At 36.2% G+C, this 18518-nt stretch overlaps 1 protein-coding gene across 1 annotated transcript in view; it reads left to right on the forward strand.

Annotated features, from left to right (window-relative positions):
- Positions 1 to 18518, forward strand: part of NCAM2 (neural cell adhesion molecule 2) — a 551377-nt gene that overhangs the window by 325815 nt on the left and 207044 nt on the right. Inside the window, exon 8 of the mRNA XM_057696426.1 lies at positions 15025 to 15099. Coding sequence (XP_057552409.1) covers positions 15025 to 15099 — 75 coding nt within the window. The remainder of the gene's footprint in view (positions 1 to 15024; positions 15100 to 18518) is intronic.

The raw sequence follows: 18518 nt of genomic DNA on the forward strand, positions 1-18518 counted from the left end.
CCAGGGATCAAACCCGTGTCCCCTGCATTCGCAGACAGGTTCTTAACCACTGCGCCACCAGGGAAATCCTTCTATTTTCTTCTTAAATTCATTGCATGTTATTTAATTTTAAATAATGTATTTTAAGAAAAAAAATGTATGTTTCGAAACAAAATTATAATTAAATCAGCATGAAATTCACTTCACGAATATTTCCTCTTCGTTATGATGTACTCACTTTAATTTCTTAATAAGCTCAGACTTTTAAGTGCTTGACATGTGAGAGATTCTGAATATGTAAGTGATTAATTTTTGCCCAATGCTATGGTTCAATGACAGGTGAGAGTATAATGATCTTAAAATATATTGCCCCACCATTATGGTCTTCCCAGTCTCATCATTTCTTGGCGTTTCCTTACAAAACTTTTCACCTTCACTTTTAGTTCCTTCTTTCTTTTTGTTCTTATTTGCCCTTTATTTGCATTCACATGTCTTCTTTTAAACATCAGTTAGTTTTTGAGCACTGGTCATTTGGATGTCATGTTAATATATTTTATGTTCACATGTGAAATGCATGTTTGAATTTGAAACACACACATACACACACACAATTACTGAACAATTCATGGCAGCAAAACTTTTTACTCAAAAGCCACTTAATATGCCGCTGATTTAATTTATGCAAATTTGTATACATTTAGCAAAATATGCATTCTTAAAAATAGAATAGTCTACAGAGAATAAAACTGACTTAAAGCTGCTTTTTATTGGATTCATCCAACAGAAACATTCATGAAGCAATATGAATAAGAAATTTTTCATTTGCTTTTGTTTCAGTTTACCATAGTGTCGCTTCATTTATGCACACATATTTTAGCATGGACTCCCTTCATGGGAGATGGGTGGACAGCCTATGATGGATAAGATATGCTCCTTTTTTCCAAGTCTATATATGTCATGGACCCTCCCTAGCCAGTGCCCAACATGGGTCTTTCTGATTGGTGATGCTCACGCCAGTGCCAACAGAAGGAGAATGAATTTGGTTCAGAAACAAAGGAAAGCTTTATTCTCTCATCAGAGAATGGAGAGGTGCAAGCTGGCTCTAGAGCACTTGCTCTCCTGGATAGGCGTGGGTGGGGCTGCTTTATAAGGATCTCCTCAGAGGGGAGAGAAGGGGGTGGAGTTATGGTGGGGCCGGTGCAGCTGCGCTGCTGAGGCTCCAGATAGCAGTGCCCTGTGCAGCCTCTCTACACATGGCTGCCCCCACCGTCTTGGATAGAGTGTTGTTTGCATCTTCTGCACACAGTCCCAGAGCTGAGGTACTGGTGTAGTCGTTTTGCATGAGGACCGCTGTCTGTAGGGCCAGGTGTGAAATCTCTGCCCACAGCACCCTGTGACCAAGTGAGACTAGACTAAGCATGAACAAGAAAAACAAGGTTAGACTTTATTACCTAGATTCTCTTTTTATTCCCTAGGAATTGTTAATGGGCTTTGCTGGTGACAAATCTCCCCTCCAGCTTGTATCCTGTTCCTTATTCTTCAGGGGCAAAGGTCTGTCCTCTGTAACTGTTCCCTGCTGATTTCAGGCATGGTCATAACCCCAGGTAGAGGAGCGCAGCTTCTCCCCAGCTGCCTTTCCACGTGTTTGGTTGTCCCCAGGCCTTCGTCCTGGCTCTTCATCTCCCTCAGCAACCACCATTTGTCTACCCTTTTGGAGACAAATAACACCAGACAATTTAGGATGTGTGGCCCAAATATTAGCAAGAGCAACGGTCACATGTCAAATTTTTCCCCCCGAATGAAGGTATCTAGGTCCTTTGCCTGCAGGGAAGCATTCCTTGATGTTGAGGCTCACTGAATCTCCCTTGTCACACTTCTGTTGTTTTTCAGAAGAGAAGCTTCAGGTCTGGGAGAGGTTTACATGAGTAGTCAAGGGGGCCCGTTGCCCTAGATTGTTTCTCTGGAGTTTGGGGCTTAGAGGGCTCTTCCCCTTGAGTGTGATCCCTGCAACTTCAGGGCAGAATGGGTGGTGGGGAGTGAGCTGACACTTAGTTTCCGAGGTTTTTAGGCGCGCTCAGTCTCCTGGCTAGAAGGGGTGGAAGACTAGGTCAGTGGGTGTGGGAAGCACCTTGTTACCATATTCTGTGAGAGCTCTCATGGTTTCTCCTATCTGGAGGGCACACTTGAGTTGTTCCATTTCAAGGGGGCTCAGGTGTCCCTTCTCTGGGCTTGGGGAATGAGTGTACCATACATGAGTTCAAATGCACTGAGCTTTACTCTTGGAGCTAACTGCATGCAGAGCAGGGCAGTAGGGAGTAGCTTAATCCACTTTTCTTGAGTCTCCTGGTGTAATTTGGCTAAGGTTCATTTTAAGATCTGATTGGATCTCTCTACTTTCTCCAATGATTGGGGTCTCCAGGCTGAGTGCAAGGTCTATTTTTTTCCTGGGGCACTTGCCGTCCCTTTTGTCACTTGAGCCTGGAATGCTAGGCTATTCTTGCTTTGTAGGAATCCTGTGAGCCCAAATCTAGTGATTATCTCTTTTAGTAATGCCTTAGCCACTTCAGCTGTCATTTCAGTTCTAGTGGGAAATGCTTCTACCCACCCTGAAAATGTGTCCACTAGGACCAAGAGATACTTGACTTTGCCTGATGTTCTTGGCATGACAGTGAAATCAATCTGCCAATAATCCCTAGGATATGCCCCTCAGATCTGAATGGGTCTTATCTGAGGGCCTCTGGGGGGGGGGGTCTGTTGTTATGGTTGTTCATTGTGCAGATGGGGCAAGTCTCAACTATCCAACTGATTTTGCTTTTCATGCCAGGAGTTACTGTGACCTCAACTAACCAATTATATTGGGCATCCTTCCCGTAGTGAGTTTGTCGATGAGTCTCCCTGATGGTTTGCCAAGCTGCAGTTTGGGGAAAGAAGTATTTACCCATGTTCATTAACTAGTCACCCATGGCCTCCTAGATCTCTACTGAAGACCCATTTCTGGACCTTGTCTAATTCTTCCTTCGTGTAGACTGGGGAGTAATTGGATGGATCTGGCCTCTTAGGTGTGAGGGGTAATTGCCAAGTTACTCTGGGCCACTCTTTTGGCAGTTGCATTCTCTTTGTTGCTTTCCTTTATTACCTCTGCGTTCCCTTTTGTGTGTGTGTGTGTGTGTGTGTGTGTTCCCTTTTTGATGAGCCCTTCAGTGAATCACTGGCACTTTCATTTTGGAAGCTGCACTACTTCTAGGAGACTCAGTATATTTATGCCGTGTTTCACCTGCTTATTCTCTGCAGTAGCCATACCCCACTCTTTCCAAATATTCCTGTGTGCGTGTAGGGCAGAATACACATACCAGGAATCTGTGTAAACATGTAAGATTTTCCCTGTCTGGAGGCCAGGTGAGGCCTATAAGCTCCACCTTTTGGGCAGAAGGCCCTGGGAGTAGGATTTGTGCCTCTATGACGTTGGTCTAGGAGATTACTGTGTATCCTGCCAGCCTTTTCTCTCTCTCATAAAGCTGCTCCTGTCTATGAACCATTTCTCTTTGGCATTTTGGAGAGGCTTACTTCCTAGGTCGGGGCAACTGGAATAGATCATGTCTATGATTTCTACACAGTCATACTCCAGGGACCCCATTTCTGGGGTAGCAGGGTGGCACGACAGCATGTGATAGGTTTTTATGATAACCACTGGGTTTTCCAAAAGCATAACTGGAGCTTGAATCAGCCTTCTGGGGGATACCATTCTGTTCCCTTAGAACTTATTTCCTGGGAAGTAAGTAGAGCCTCCTGGTGTGGAGTCCACGTAATGATTGGCTGACCAAACATTAACTTTTCAGGCTCCTTTCCCAGGATTGTAGCAGCTGCTACTGCCTGTAGGCAAGGAGGCCAGCCCTTAGTGGTTTGCTCTAATTATTTAGAGAAATAAGCAACCACCTGGGTAAGGGGGTCCCAGTTTTTGAGCTAATACTCCAAGAGTGATTACCTTTCTCTCATGAATATAAAGGTCTAGGATTTAGCTAAATATGGGAGGGCCAGGGAAGGGGCCTGAAGTAATGGCTTTTAATTCTTGAAAGGCCCCCTGTCACATTCTGAATTCCATTCAAAAGAATCACCATCCTTTCCTTTAACTTTTCAGAGAGGCCTAGCTATTAGATCATAGTTAGGGATCTAGATGCAGCAAAACCTGGCCATCCCCAGGAAACCCATAAGGTTTCTGCTAGTTTTAGGAGGGGTGAGGCTGCAAATAGTTTCTTTCCTTCCCTGGGGAGGGCTTCTCTGACCTTCTGTGAAAATGGAGCCAAGTGGGTCACCCTGGTTTCTGGTATTTTGGCCTTTTTCTTGGCCACCTTTTATCCTTTATCAGCTAGGTGGTTCAGAGTGGTCATCGTATCTTTGTCAGGGGTCTCCTTAGTGAAGCTGGTGATCAGAATGTTGTCTACATACTGGAGGAAGGAACCCTGACCCTAACTGGAAGAGGGAACCTCCAGATGTAGATTTTTTAGGTCATCTTTAGCTAAAGTTTCCCCAAAGACCGTGGGGGAGTTTTTGAATCTTTGTGGCAGAACTATCCAGTGGTATTGTTAATAGAATACAGAAGAAGGCATCTTTTAAATCTCATACAGAATACCAGGTCCTGGTGGACAGTAGAGTGGCCAGCATGGTGTAGGGATTGGGAACCACTGAATGTATATTTTTGATGGCTTCATAGACTGCCCTGAGTTCCTGTACCATCCAGTATTCCTCACTGGGTTTCTTTACAGGGAGAATGGGGGTATTAAAGGTGATTGGCATGGTCTAATAAGGTCCTGGTCACTTAGGCTCTGTGTAACAGGGGCAATGCCCAAGAAGGCCTCTCAATGGAAAGTGTACTGTTTTCTATTGGGCCATGTATGTCCAGATTTTAGATGGACTATCAAGGGACTGGCTCCCATAGCTCATGCCACCGATCCCTAGGCCCAGACTTTGGGATTTACTCCTGGGAGATCAACTTGCTGTGTCCTGGGAGGTTTGTCCTTAGCCATTAACATTATCATCTTGTGCCCTCTGTCTAGGGGGGCACCAGTCTTTCAGTTTATCTCCCAATAGGTGGATAGCAGCTCCCAATTTAGGTAAGATATCCCTTCCTAACGGGGGTATAGAGCATTAAGGAACATTTGGGAAGGAATGGGTGAGAATGTGCTCATACAATTTGTATCCTAATGGCTCTATGAATGCCTGATCTTAGGCCTTCCATGATACCCTTATAATTTTACAACTCTTATAACTGATCTTGCCTGATCTGGTGTTCAGAGTCAAGTAAGTGGCACCAGTGTTGACGAAGAATTCGATGGGTTTTCTCCCTATGTCCAATGTCAGTCTGGGTACCTTGGGGGTCAGTTGGTGTGCCAGTTTAGGAGCCCTCTGGCCCCATCATTCTTCATCAGTTTGGACCATCTGCCTTTGAGGATAGGAGCCAGGATCTGCCATTTCTATCCCCCTTCAGGGGTGGTGAAGGCATTCTTCTTTCCAGTGTCCCTCTTGTTTGCATATGGCACACAGATTGGATCCTGGTTTCCTTGGCTTTCTATCTCTTGGCAGGAGCCAGGGATCGCTCACTGGAGTTGAGAGTCTCTGTGGGTGGTTACCGTCAAAAAACTAGACATAGATAATTTCATCCCACTTCTTTTGTCTCTGGCATACCAGGTCCAATTGTAAGATGATGTTATAATTTAGAGATCCAACTACTGAGGGGACAGTTGGAGTGATGTGTTGGCCCAGAAATACTACAAGATTTGATCCAAACAAGATTTCTGGTTTGGGAAATTTGTAACCAGCACTAAAGTATTAATGGATCCCTCAGTGACCAAAAAAGGAGGCATCCAAGTCCAAATCCTTAGCCATCTTCCCCTTGAAGCTTGAGCATGTCTGGGGTCTACTGGGTGGGTGCAGGTGGAAGGGCCACAGTCAGTCCCATCTGGGTCATCAAAAATTTCTTACCAGTCCCCTCCCCCAAACCTCCAACAACTTGGTCCCCAACGAGAGTCCTTCTTCCTGGTATTGCTCCTGCCGATAGACGAGACCAAGTTTGGTTCAGAAACAAAGGAAAGCTTTATTCTTTGATCAAAGAATGGAGAGACAGGAGCTCATGTTCTAAAGTACACACTCTTCCCAAAAGCCTGTTGGCAGGGATGCTTTATAGGATTCTTGTCAGCAGGGGAGGGGGGTAGTGCTCTTGCCTGTTGGGCACAGCTGTGTTGCTCAGGGCACTCCAGATCAAAGTGCTGCATGCAGCATTTCTTCACAGTGTAAGCCCAGCTGACATGCTGGGTGCAGCAGTTTCACACTGGGAATTCTGGTCTGAAGTGCCAGATGCAAGGCCTCTGCACAGAGTACTCTATAAGGAGGTGAAACTAGACTAAGCAGAAAGGAAAAAAATTAAAAGGTTAGGCTTAATTACAAAGATTCTATTTTTATTTCCTAGGAATTGTAGTGGGCTTTGCCAGTGACATACAGTCCAGTGGAGAAACAGATTTGTGAACCAAACTGAGTATGTTAATTGCTACTGGGGAGTAGTACAGAAACTCAAACAACCTTCCTTGGTTTTACATTAATTTTAAATAAAATAGCAATAAGTTAGGTTGAATAAGGGAATATAATTTCTGTATATACCCTTATTCAAGTTATGTTTCTTTAATTGTATATGAGGAATTTCTGCTTATTAAAATTTATAAAATTCATATTAACATATTTCAGTGTAATATTTTAAGTGCTCTAAGAGAAAATACTACAGAATTTTAGAAGGCATTGATGGGTGTGGTTTACTGACTGGAGGAGGACTCAAATAACTCATCGATAGAAAGTAATAATCATGCCCTTAGAGGTAAAAAAAGGAGAAGGGCTCTATTGAATAAGAAAAACAATTCAAAAAGAAATAGAGGAACAGGAAAATAGAGCCTATTTGCAAAATTTCTTGATATTTAACTATTGTGTGTGTTTTGTTTTGTTATTTGGTTTTGCTCCCATACTTGAAAAGTGGCAGAAAATAAAGGTAAATAAAGTCAGGTCATGTCCAGCTTGTTAATATCTTACCTGTCAAGTGTGAAAGAGTTTGGATTTTTTCTTACACAATGGGAAATGATGTTGTGATAACATCATGTTGTGATAAACATGTTGGATTGTCACAAACCAGTGTTCATCACATTTTAATGTGCCCATGGAACAGTTGGGGGTCTTATTAAGTTATAGATTATGATTCAGTCAGTATGAAATAAAACCTGAGATCCTATATTATAAACAAGTTCCTAATTGAGGTCAGTGGTTTGGGACTGGGGACTACATTCTACATAGCAATGGTTAGCACCTGGGAGCTACTTAAAATCCTAGGCCTTACACCACATATATTGAATCAGGATTTTCAGGAATGGGGCCAGAATCAAATAAAAACAAAACGCACACACACATCTCCTCAGTTTTTTCTGATATACCCAATACCTGACCTTGTTCAGTTTTGCAGACCCCTCACTAGACCAGGCTAGCAGAGGTGAGAAATAAAACTAAAGCAATGAGGATGCAAAACAGAAGCAGATTTAGAGATATTTAAAGGAAGAGTGAGTTGAACTTTATGAGTTCTATTAATGAGACATGAGAATGAGAGAAACTTGGTTATTTCTACTTTTTTTTCTGGCAAAATAGATTCAATAGATAGTAATAGCATAGTTTACAGCAGAGATAAAGCATGAGATAAGACAACATATCTTGAGTTTTAATATGCTGACTTTGAGATATAGAAAAGTTTTTTTTTTTTTAAATAAAGAGGTATAATAGTTATTAGCAAAAATGTTTCTAGACCTCAAAAATGATGATAGGGAGATAAAACATATACATACACATTCTATCTGTAATTAATGTATAGAAGACAGAATGGTGGGCAAATAGAAGCTGAGTTTTGTTTGAGGGCTTATAATAGGTCAGATTATACTAGGCATTATATATATATTTTAATATATGAAGGGTATAGGACGTAGTTAAGATCAGAGACACTGTGCACAAATGGCTGGATTCAAATCTGGCTTCACCATATATATTGGATGAGTAAGTCATGACACCATCCTTTGCCTCAACGTTCTCATCTTTATAATAGGAATGAAAATATCTACTTAACAGGACCATTTAAAGATAAAATGTAATATTTTAGGTATATTGCTTAAACTAGTGCTCCACACATAAAAAATAGTATTATATATGTGCTTGCTGTAGAAGATATACAGAATTCCAAGAAAATAAAATAAGGGAGAGATTACTAAGAAACATAAATATTTAAGGCATATGTGGAAAAAGAAATGTAACCAAAAAGACTGAAATAGAAATACCATAATCAGAAAAGTGAGCCAAGAATAAATATGTAAGGGATCAAGGAATGGGGCAGATAAAGAGAAAATTCATCAGCAGTATCTCATGCTTTATTAAATCAAATACAAATAGAAATCTGAAAATTGTTATTGGATTTGAAAATTAGAAGTTTGTGGTTGACCTTAGGAACAGCATTAGTCTCCATTAGTCAAATGGAGAAGAAAGAGTAACATGTGATAGAATAAAAAATGGGGACCTGGAGTGTTCTTTTTTTTTTCCTTTTTTAATTTTTTTTTTCTTTTTTCTTTTCTTTTTTCTTCTTTTTCCCCTTTTTTGGAAAATAATGTAATGAAGCAAAGTAGAATATACCATAGTATTTAATTTGAGAGACAAGAAGGGGAAAGATGGTTTTTCTTTTTATATTATTTGGCTGTTTTGTTTTCTTTTTGTATTTATTTATTTATTTATTTATTTATTTATTTATTTATTTGAGGATGGAAACTATAGTGTCTATAGCTTAACAGGAAGGAGTCAATAGAAAGAGAAGCATTAAGGAGGTAGACCAGTCACTCTTAAAAGGACCCAGGTGATCTAACAACTGAGACATTTATTTTCCTAACTAAATATGGGAAAATTAAAGATGATTAAATTCAAATATGAAAAAAGTACAGTGATGGAAAGGAATTATACTAAAACGTTTAATTTTGTCTTGGTAAATTTAGGTGAAACTATTTATTTAAAAAATAGTTTTGATCAATTGTTCACAGCCCTCAGAATTCCTAAAATGTTTGATGATGGAGTATTTCTCTCTTCAATGTTCCAAAAGTTCTGAATTTTCTCAAACATTGTAGCAACTAAAGAAAAATTAGATCACACATAGACTGTTTCAATATATTGACATGAAAAGTCAATAAAAAGGTAAATAATTAAATAAATTACATACCTAATACTCTTGAAATGGGTATAGTTTAAAAATATGTTTTTAATGAAAAAAATGAGGAAATCATGTTCATTTGATATAATCAGTAATTTATAAGAACCTTCTATGAGTAAAATTCCTTGAGCGTTTTTATAATTGTTAGGTATCTTAGCTCTTTTAACTCCCTTGATGTGGAAGCCAAGGGAGAAAATTGCTTGCTTGATCAATGTTACAAGTCATCCTACCAAGATAAATCAGTGCCTTGAGTTATCTGTGCATGTCTGTTAGAATTTTAAGTGAACCCAACTCTGCTTTGTGTCAGGCATGTGGTAGACTAATTAAGTTGTCAGTTTTAAAATTTCTGCAGGTGATAAACTGGCCATTTTAAATGCCACTGTTAAATATTGTATCAAATTGCAATGGGCTCTCTTCGTTCCTTGATGGAACTTAGAAATGCCAGTGACTTCATTATATTTATATTCCTGTAAATTAAGAAAGTCCCCTTTGAATATCTGCTATTTAATCTGCATGCTTACTTAAATTACAAATATTAATTTAAGCTTCGCTATGATAGCAGTTATCTTTGTTAAAACGTTGTCTATGTTCTATTTTAAGAAGTAATTTTCATTATGGCTCCATATTTTTCCTGAAATTCTTTTTTATGTTGGTGATGCTTTTTTCACTAAAGTAGAAAACATTAATATCTTTGACTTTTTCTCTTTTTCAGTAATGTTCTAATTGAGCCAGTAATAACTCCTATTTTTACTTTTCTTGTTACTTCCACTCCTACCTTTCCATGTTCCTTGCCACCAGCCAACCCAGATAGATATTCATCATAACCTACCCGAAAGTTCTTTTGCCCTAAATTCAATTTGTCAGTCATCCTATCTTCTGACTCATCTTTACTAAATGCCAATTTTTTCATGTTAGTTTCTATTTATAAATGATTAATGGACAAAATTTAAGTCCAGAAATTTTACCATGGCTTTTGAGATCCTCCAATGCATTTTCAAAACTATTTCTTAAACTATAATATATTACCAGTATTCTACATGACATCAACTTTTTCTGTATTGATCTACTAATTATTCCCTGGATATTCCTTGAACATTTTTGCCTTACCTGGAATGTCCACCAGCATATATTCCTCTTTCTGTCCTTTCATTACAGTATCTATTGCAATCTTTTTTTTCCCAAGTTTTATTGCCCTCTATGCAGGCTTCTTGATCATAAATCTCGTATGGGCATAATTGATACAAATCATCTTGTTTTATCATCCTTCCTTTTATGTAGTGTTGTTGCCTTACCAAATAAATTAGAAATATTTTGACATTAAGAGCTATAACATTATTATGGTATACCATAGTATCTAAAAAGAGTGATTGGCAAAATGCATATATTCAATAAGTACTTACTGATTTTGGTAAACAATTTTTAATTTACCCAACTCTATATTTAAGATTATTATTATATGTATTTGAGGATAGTTCAAAAAAGACATAGATTTATCATGCCTCCTCTTTTCAGTCTATGGGTTTAAAATGTTTTCTTACTTTAAATGAGAATCTCTTGTGAAGATACTGATTATCAAATCCTGATTCTAATACAAAAATATGATTTATTGATTGGTTTTAAGTAATGCCATCATTCATTCAATAATGTTGCTTATATCAAGTGACTCAATCTGTATAACATTGTACCCTTCTCAATTTTCTTCAAAGTCGTTATATCTATTCCAAATACCTAAGAAGAGTAAAATATCAAAATTAGATTTTTCAGCATCAATGGATGCCATTTTATTTTTCAAATTCCACTCAATCCTGTATAGAAACTTTAATTAGAAATATTTAATATCTTTTTTCTTAATGACATAAAGGCCCCGTGTCACTATCCACTTTCATATTTTGTGCCTAAATTGAAATGTTAGAAATGAAGGAGAGATTAACTGGATAGATATAAATATATCAGTCCTGTACAATTTTCTCTGAACACAACTTTTGGCATTAAAAAATTATTTCATTTTCTTCTGACATTTGGGTCCAAAATGAGTCTGTTGGAGGTGCCCATAGGTCAGGAATGATCACAGGAATGATGTTAAATCATTAGAGCAATGATTAAGACATGACCTTAAATTTTAGTTCTTCAAGTTTTTCCGAATATGCACATGTTTTAATGTATCTGTAGAGGTCAATTAGTGCAAATCTAGCCTTTGGGAAATGTATTAAAACTGGAGAATTATGTGTTTTCTTTTTATTATATACTTTTAATCCCTGGTTTATAGTCATGTGCCCATTCACCAAAATGTCCATAAAAATGGGGTCTTGATTAATGGATGAATTGATAGTTTGTACTGAATAAAAAATTAACCAAGTATTTTAATATAAATTAAGTAATTAATTTCAAGCTTAATTTCATTTTATTGCAATGAATGTAAGTTATATGTTATACCCATCAGCAAATCTTCATAAAATTGTTCAGAAATGTATTTGACTTTTATAATAAAATACCTACATCTTTCAAGTTTTGTCTTTTCTGTAAACTTCAAAGGTCAAAGGTGGGAATTACATAATAATTGGCATACATTTCTCAAAAGCTCTGATAGCTTTAAATTCAAGTCAATGAAGTAATTCCAAAATTTTATATTGTCGATACTGTCAGTGTTCTGTACCTAGTGTACAATAAGCTTTTGGTAAGTGTTTGTTCACTCTTCTGCCATGCATTTATATATTATCAATTTAGGAGAAACAGAAGTGAGGGTGATGAGCTTTCATTTCCTAAAATTTACATTTAAATATAGTAGAGAAGTGAATATTTTTAACAACAATGTACATTTCATTTGTTTAGTGAACATGTCTCTGGATCAAAGATATTTATTTGTTGATATTATAGATGGAACTATCCAAGAATGTTTTGTAAAATTATTGATATTTTAGTTTTATTTTGAAAATAGAATGTAGCCAGCTATGGGGAGATGGGAGAAAGGGAGATGAAGGGAAAGGAAATATTTTGAGCAAAGGCATTGGTAAGGAAGTATGAGTCAGTGGGGAAGTGGGGGATGATTGATTGTAGTTGTCTATAACTGCAAAAGCATTAAGGAGTAGTTGGAAATAAACTTGGAAAAGTTAGTTTTCTTTCAATTAAAATGTGTGTAATATTCATAATTAATTAATTGGACAAAGCAAATGCACTTTGAAAATTTTTGAGTAGGCAGGTGAAATTAAACAGTTTTAGAAATTTATGCTTGCAGCAGCCTGAGAAATGCTCCCATGGGAAGGAACATTGAAGAGATAAAAGCCAGAAAAAGAAATATGGAATTTGATACATCACTATGTCAGATTAAAAGAAATATCTGAGATTAAAATTAGTGAGTGCATGTATTAGGAGAATAGTGTTGGAAATAAACAAGAATGCATACAAGTAATGTTTCAGAGGTTACATATCCAAGACTTTACAATTGATTGGTGATAACCAAAAATGGAATAGTGAGTAGTGAGCAATTCTTGGAGGAAGGGGAAGGGTTTCATTTGCACGTGGAGAGTTTGAAATTAAAATATATATTCAACTGAATGCTGGCTGAGTATTAGAAATTTCAGGGTTAGACTTAGGGAAAGCACAGACTGAAGATCCACAGAGAAAAAGGAAGTTGATACCATGAAATAAGATGATGTCTTAAAGGAGAAAGAGCAGTGAAAAGAGCTGAGAAACAGAATCATAATTCCCTTTTGTCTTTTAACCTCCTTTTCTGCCTCTTTCTCTTCTACCCATAAGTATGAATAAAACTTCCCCAGTTTATAAAATTCCTGACCACATGCCCAGAATTGTGGATCCCCCAAACCCTATACATGTCTACATATTCATGTTTCTTAAGAGGACAATCTGAAATTCCTTGATTTTTTCTGCAATTTGCCTCTACTGTCCCCATTACACTTAAACTGAGGTCATCAAAGGGATTAGTTACTTCTCAAGACAAAAATGTCCTCTTCTGCAATTCTCACATTGTTTATAGTGGATAGTCTCTTGTTCCTTGGTTCTTCCAGTTTTCATCCTATTTTTTCTCAATTCTTTGCTCCTCTTAACCTGTTTCTCTCTGAAATATTAGACTTACTAGAACACTTTTTGAGCCCCTATGATGTGCCAAGTACTCTCTGAGTGTTGATAAAATTATCAATAAAAATAGGACCAAGACTGACAGGAGAGAAGATAGCCATATTGTCCATCCTGTTTCTCAGGGAGGTTTCCAGAAAAAGAAGGAATTTTTCAGTCAAGTATGGGACATACAAGGAAATATTTTAAAGAGCTTAAATAACATGTTGAATGAGTTTTTCTTGATACAGTCTTCCATTCTCATACTTTTGATTTCACATTTTATTTCTTTAAACATTGTCACCATAGCTATGTTACATTCTTAGTCTAATTATATTTTTTGAAATTTCATGAGTCTATTGCTCCTCTAGGTTATTTCAGCTAATTCTTGTTCACAGTGCCTAATTTCACCATATATTTTATAATATCAGAATGCAAGTTTAGATTAAAGAGAGGTTCATTTATGAAAAGCTTGGGGAATCTGGGCTGATTATGTAGCTCTTCTGAAGGGATTTTATGTTTGTTTCTGCCACTTAGCTGTGAGCCTTACATGAGAAACTGCTTTTTAATTTAATTTTCAGCTTGGGATTTCACAAAGAACATATATTTACAATTTTAAAATAGCAAACCTGGGATATGGCAGAACCATGGTTAACCTATTTAAGGAGAAACATTCTTTCTTTACACAGGTCAGAAGAGACAACTCTCCTTGTCATTCCCCTTTTGCCAGTGGGCTAATTTATTTTATACCCTTCTTATACTACAGGTGAATCTTATTCTGGTCCAGTGTTGGGTGGTATTCTGTAGCATCATGTCTTTTAGCCAGCCTAAGATCCATTCTCTGCAATCTGTGATCCTTTCAGTTACTGTGATCCGCAGATTCCCAATGTAGGCTTGTACTCTAGTTTTTAGATTTTTCTTCATTTTTTTTTCCCCCTTGAGGCACCGTTACTTTCCTGAAAGGTTAGCTATGCATTTCTGGGTGCAAAAGATGGTAGAACAAGATTTTGGGGAGTGGTCACACTATCTCATCTACATATTGTTAGAGACAGAAATCTTTCAATTTATGTTAAAACATAGTTTTAGTTATTTTTTGAAGTTTTAGGATATTCAGCTATTTGATTTCAACTTTGACAACAAACTCTTTTATCATCTCCTGTATTTTATTGCCACTGCCCTGGTTACTTCACTTATTTACCTTGTGAAAAAAAAATGCTTATTTCCCTTTCCTCATGTAGTACTCCCTCACTGCCCTGTGTTTGTCTCCTTTCATGGAAGTATTTTAGTAGGTACTCAAAAAGCAATTGATTAAATTTTTAATTGTTGTAATAACAGTGTAGGATTTGTTCATTTTAAGCACGTTTCCAAATTTTGAGCAAAACTTTTATTTAGCTGTTGCCCAGTCTGGTAGCACACATAAGGCCTAGCCTGTGAATACGGAACAGCTGTCTGAGTATGAATTTGCTTATTTTCTTAACTAAAAATTTCAACATAGCTTGAATAAGTCTTGTATTTGGTCTGGGTGTAAGATGCACAATAATATAACAGAATTTGTTGAATTATATTTTGCAAAACTTTCATTTCTCTTTACAGGTGATGAAAGCATAAGAGGGTGAATAATTGTTTGTTAGATCATGTAGTATAGACACCATGTATTAAAATCTTAGCATTCATATTTAAAACCATAATTAATTTTACTCAAATATTTTTTTCAGCTCTTCTTCAAGTGACAATTTCACTTAGCAAAGTAGAGCTTAGTGTGGGTGAATCTAAATTCTTCACATGTACAGGTATGTACTTCTACAAATATTTTAAGATAACTCATTTCATTCTTTAATTATTAATATAATATATTGACTAAATTTAAGTTGGTAAAATGTCAGTTCTCTGGAAATAAAGTTGTATGTTATCATTTGGCTTATAATGATTGGAGAAGTGTGAATAAGCATATTTTACATATTAAACACTATGAATTTCATTTGTTACTGTCAAGTTACTAATTTTGACTGCTAAATAAGCCAGATTATTGATTTTGAAATTATAGATAACATCAAATATAATGTATGCAGGATAACTTTTACATCAATTTAATATTATTTCCATTTAAATAGTAATATTAAGATGTATGTAAATGTTATAACTGCACCATTTTTGTAAATTTGAAATGAATAAATTAGATATGGCATCCTGCATTATAGTTTCACTTTAATGAAAAGTTAGGACAAAGCAAATCAAATCCATCCTTATGAAAAGTGACTTTTAAAAAATATAGAGTTATTTAGTCAGCAAGGATTTTGCAAGATTTTTGTGACTATGAATCAGAAGTATCATATGTCATAATGCCTATGGGAAATTATATGGGCCTCATCTAGTTTAATCATGTACATGTAGAATTCTTTCAGAAGGTATTAACTACCTAAGCAACAAATTCTTATTCAACATATTATAAAACTCACAAACAAGCATATTCTACTGCTATTTAGAGTTATCATATTCATTTTCATGCACACAAGCCTTCGTATATAAAGTTTTTAAAATATGCATTTAGTGCCCAAATTGCTTTTTAGTATATTTCAAAATTGTTTCCATTCCTGATTATACTTTAGCAATTCACAACTGGATTAAATAGGCATTTCTGACATCAAATGCATTATAAAAGTTGTCTTCAGAATGGCTTGGCTTATTGAAATTATTACAGTTAATAAAAATAGAAGCAGTTATGGTAACATATCTAAAAATAATATCAGATCATATAAACAACTAATAGAGACCATGCTTCTTCATGTTTGCCTTAGTAAAGGTCTGAATTGATAGGTCTGTTGATACGTGGTTTTGTATGTTGGCAAATGAAAAAGTAGAAAGTAGGGGAGAGATTGGTTCAACATCCTTTATTATGTCTGTACAGCTTTGGCATGAGAATAGAGTTCATTGTTTCTAAACCTTATCCATATTTTATATGCACAAATGCACACACACAGCTCAATTGTATCACAAGATCTCAAAATAAGGAATTAGTTTAAAAATGAATTTAAAAATAGAATAAAATTGTATTATTTTCTTGGATTTGCATTATCTTTATGATAAAATCATATGATGTAATTGCCTCTGTATGTAATTCATAAGGTCAAATTAAGACATGAGAGTACAAATTAACATCATTCAGTGGTAATGAGTTTTGCTCTTAATAATAAGGCAAAACAATTAAACATTTTTTTCCTTTTATATAAAGATGTGTAACCAAGAGCTGTAGTGCTGTCATGAAAGTGGCCCTATTTACCTTAATTGCAGTACTAAAACAAAAATTTAAAAATAAAGATATGGGAAACCTATGCAAATCAGAACTCTTGCATGTATTTTTCTATTACAATAGTGACTATGCTGATATGATTCTAAAGTTTCCTGAACATAGACATCTAAAACTCAATAAAATAAGTATGTCTTAAAATTCAACTAGAAGGTAGTCATGTTATGGGCCCGGGTTCTTGGACTGTAATCAATAGAAATTGGTAAAAAGCCAGCGGAGGAATTCAGGCAGGGCTTTATTGTGACTCCTGCTGCAGCACAAGGGAGTGAAAACAAATAACAATTTCTCTTGCTTGCTCCCTGAGGTGGCGTGAGCTGGTCCCTTGAATGAGATGAGTGTAGGGGCGGGTCAGTGGGTTGGGCTGGAGGGTGGCTCAGATGCTCTTCCCCACACCCTTGGTGGTGCTGTGTGCAGGGACCATGCCTAGTGCCTTGCTTTTACTCCCAGCACCTCAGATGTAGCAGTTGGGTTTGGCCTTTTTGTATCTTGCTGTTTATAATGTGTCCCAACTGCAGGTGCTTGCAGTTAGTTTTAGTTCCTTATAGTTTCTTTGTATTGTGTTGCTCTAAGAGACATTTGTTTATGTGCAAGCATCTCAGTAAAGGGTGCCAGCTCCCAGGACCCAGCCTAGCTCAGTCATAACCTCACAGAACTAAATAAGTATGTATCATGTACAGCAAATGAATTTTCATATTACATTTTCAAGAAAACAAGTTTAATGCTACTTACTAATCAATCCAATAACCCAGTCTTATCAGTAAAATAACATGAAAAGTTTTATTGGAAATTATTATGTGTTAGAATTGCAGGAAAAAAGAGAATTATGACTGCTCTATGAAAATCCAGAATAAACTTTACATGATAGTGAAGTTTTATTCTATATCATTAAGAATGAAAATGTCCAAAATATTTCACAGAATATCCTATGTAACTTACTGTATAAAATGAGGCTTTGTATTGCTCAAATTTATAGTAATGCACATTTAAATTATTCTTTTGTAACTTCTTAATAGAGAAGGGAATTAAAACAAATACCTCCCCAAATGAGTTATCCTATAACTACTGTGATTTTATGGTTCTGTTTAGAAAAACTGAAGATACCCTAAGATTCATTTAAGATTTAACTAAATGCCTTTCATACTTTTTTTCTCCATCATGTCTAATTTGATATAGGAAGGAAGACAATTTATTTCTAAAACCATTTCTTGGGGAAAAAATGAGAAGGAACAATTTTCTTCAAAAAGGTCCTGAAGATGTTAGTTAACTTTATGCATTTTTCCCCCTGATCCTTTTGAGTTAATAGTGTATGCTGCTTGCACAAATTATCTCTCAAGTAATTAGGTGAAATACATCCTTTTGGTGACTAAAAGCAAACGTGGAAAGCTTCAGCTTTTACTAAGAGGATAATAATCTAGATTCTGAATTGGAAAACTTAAATAAATGTTTACCCTGCAGTGATTTGGTTGTAATTGCCTAGCACTGTAAGTATCATTTCAATGCATTCTAATTATCACATGATTAAATAGTTAACAGTTTTAGATTAAAATGGTAAAACTACTCATTTCAGTTGAGAAAAGAGAAGATTAGAGCTCCATTTAAAAAAGTCATTGGCCTTATCTATATGAATTTAACAACTTGGGAAATTAATTCAAAATTCTGTATTAACAAAAGCCAAAGTTTATTTCATAAAAGATTTACATTTTTATGAGCTCTGCTGTATCAGGGGAAAAAAAGGCTATTTCCTGATTCCTGTGAAAAAGAACTGAGCTGGTGAAATCACGCTAGTAATTGTGTTTCTGTTTAGATTATGTCTATCAAGTGGAATTTATGTTGGATTCAGTTGCCAAGGCACTTTCAGTATATAAGTGTAGAAATAATCCATAGATTTCTGTGGTAAAATTTACA

The sequence above is a fragment of the Hippopotamus amphibius genome, chromosome 10 (genome assembly GCF_030028045.1).
Source record: "Hippopotamus amphibius kiboko isolate mHipAmp2 chromosome 10, mHipAmp2.hap2, whole genome shotgun sequence".
Lineage (NCBI taxonomy): Eukaryota > Metazoa > Chordata > Mammalia > Artiodactyla > Hippopotamidae > Hippopotamus > Hippopotamus amphibius.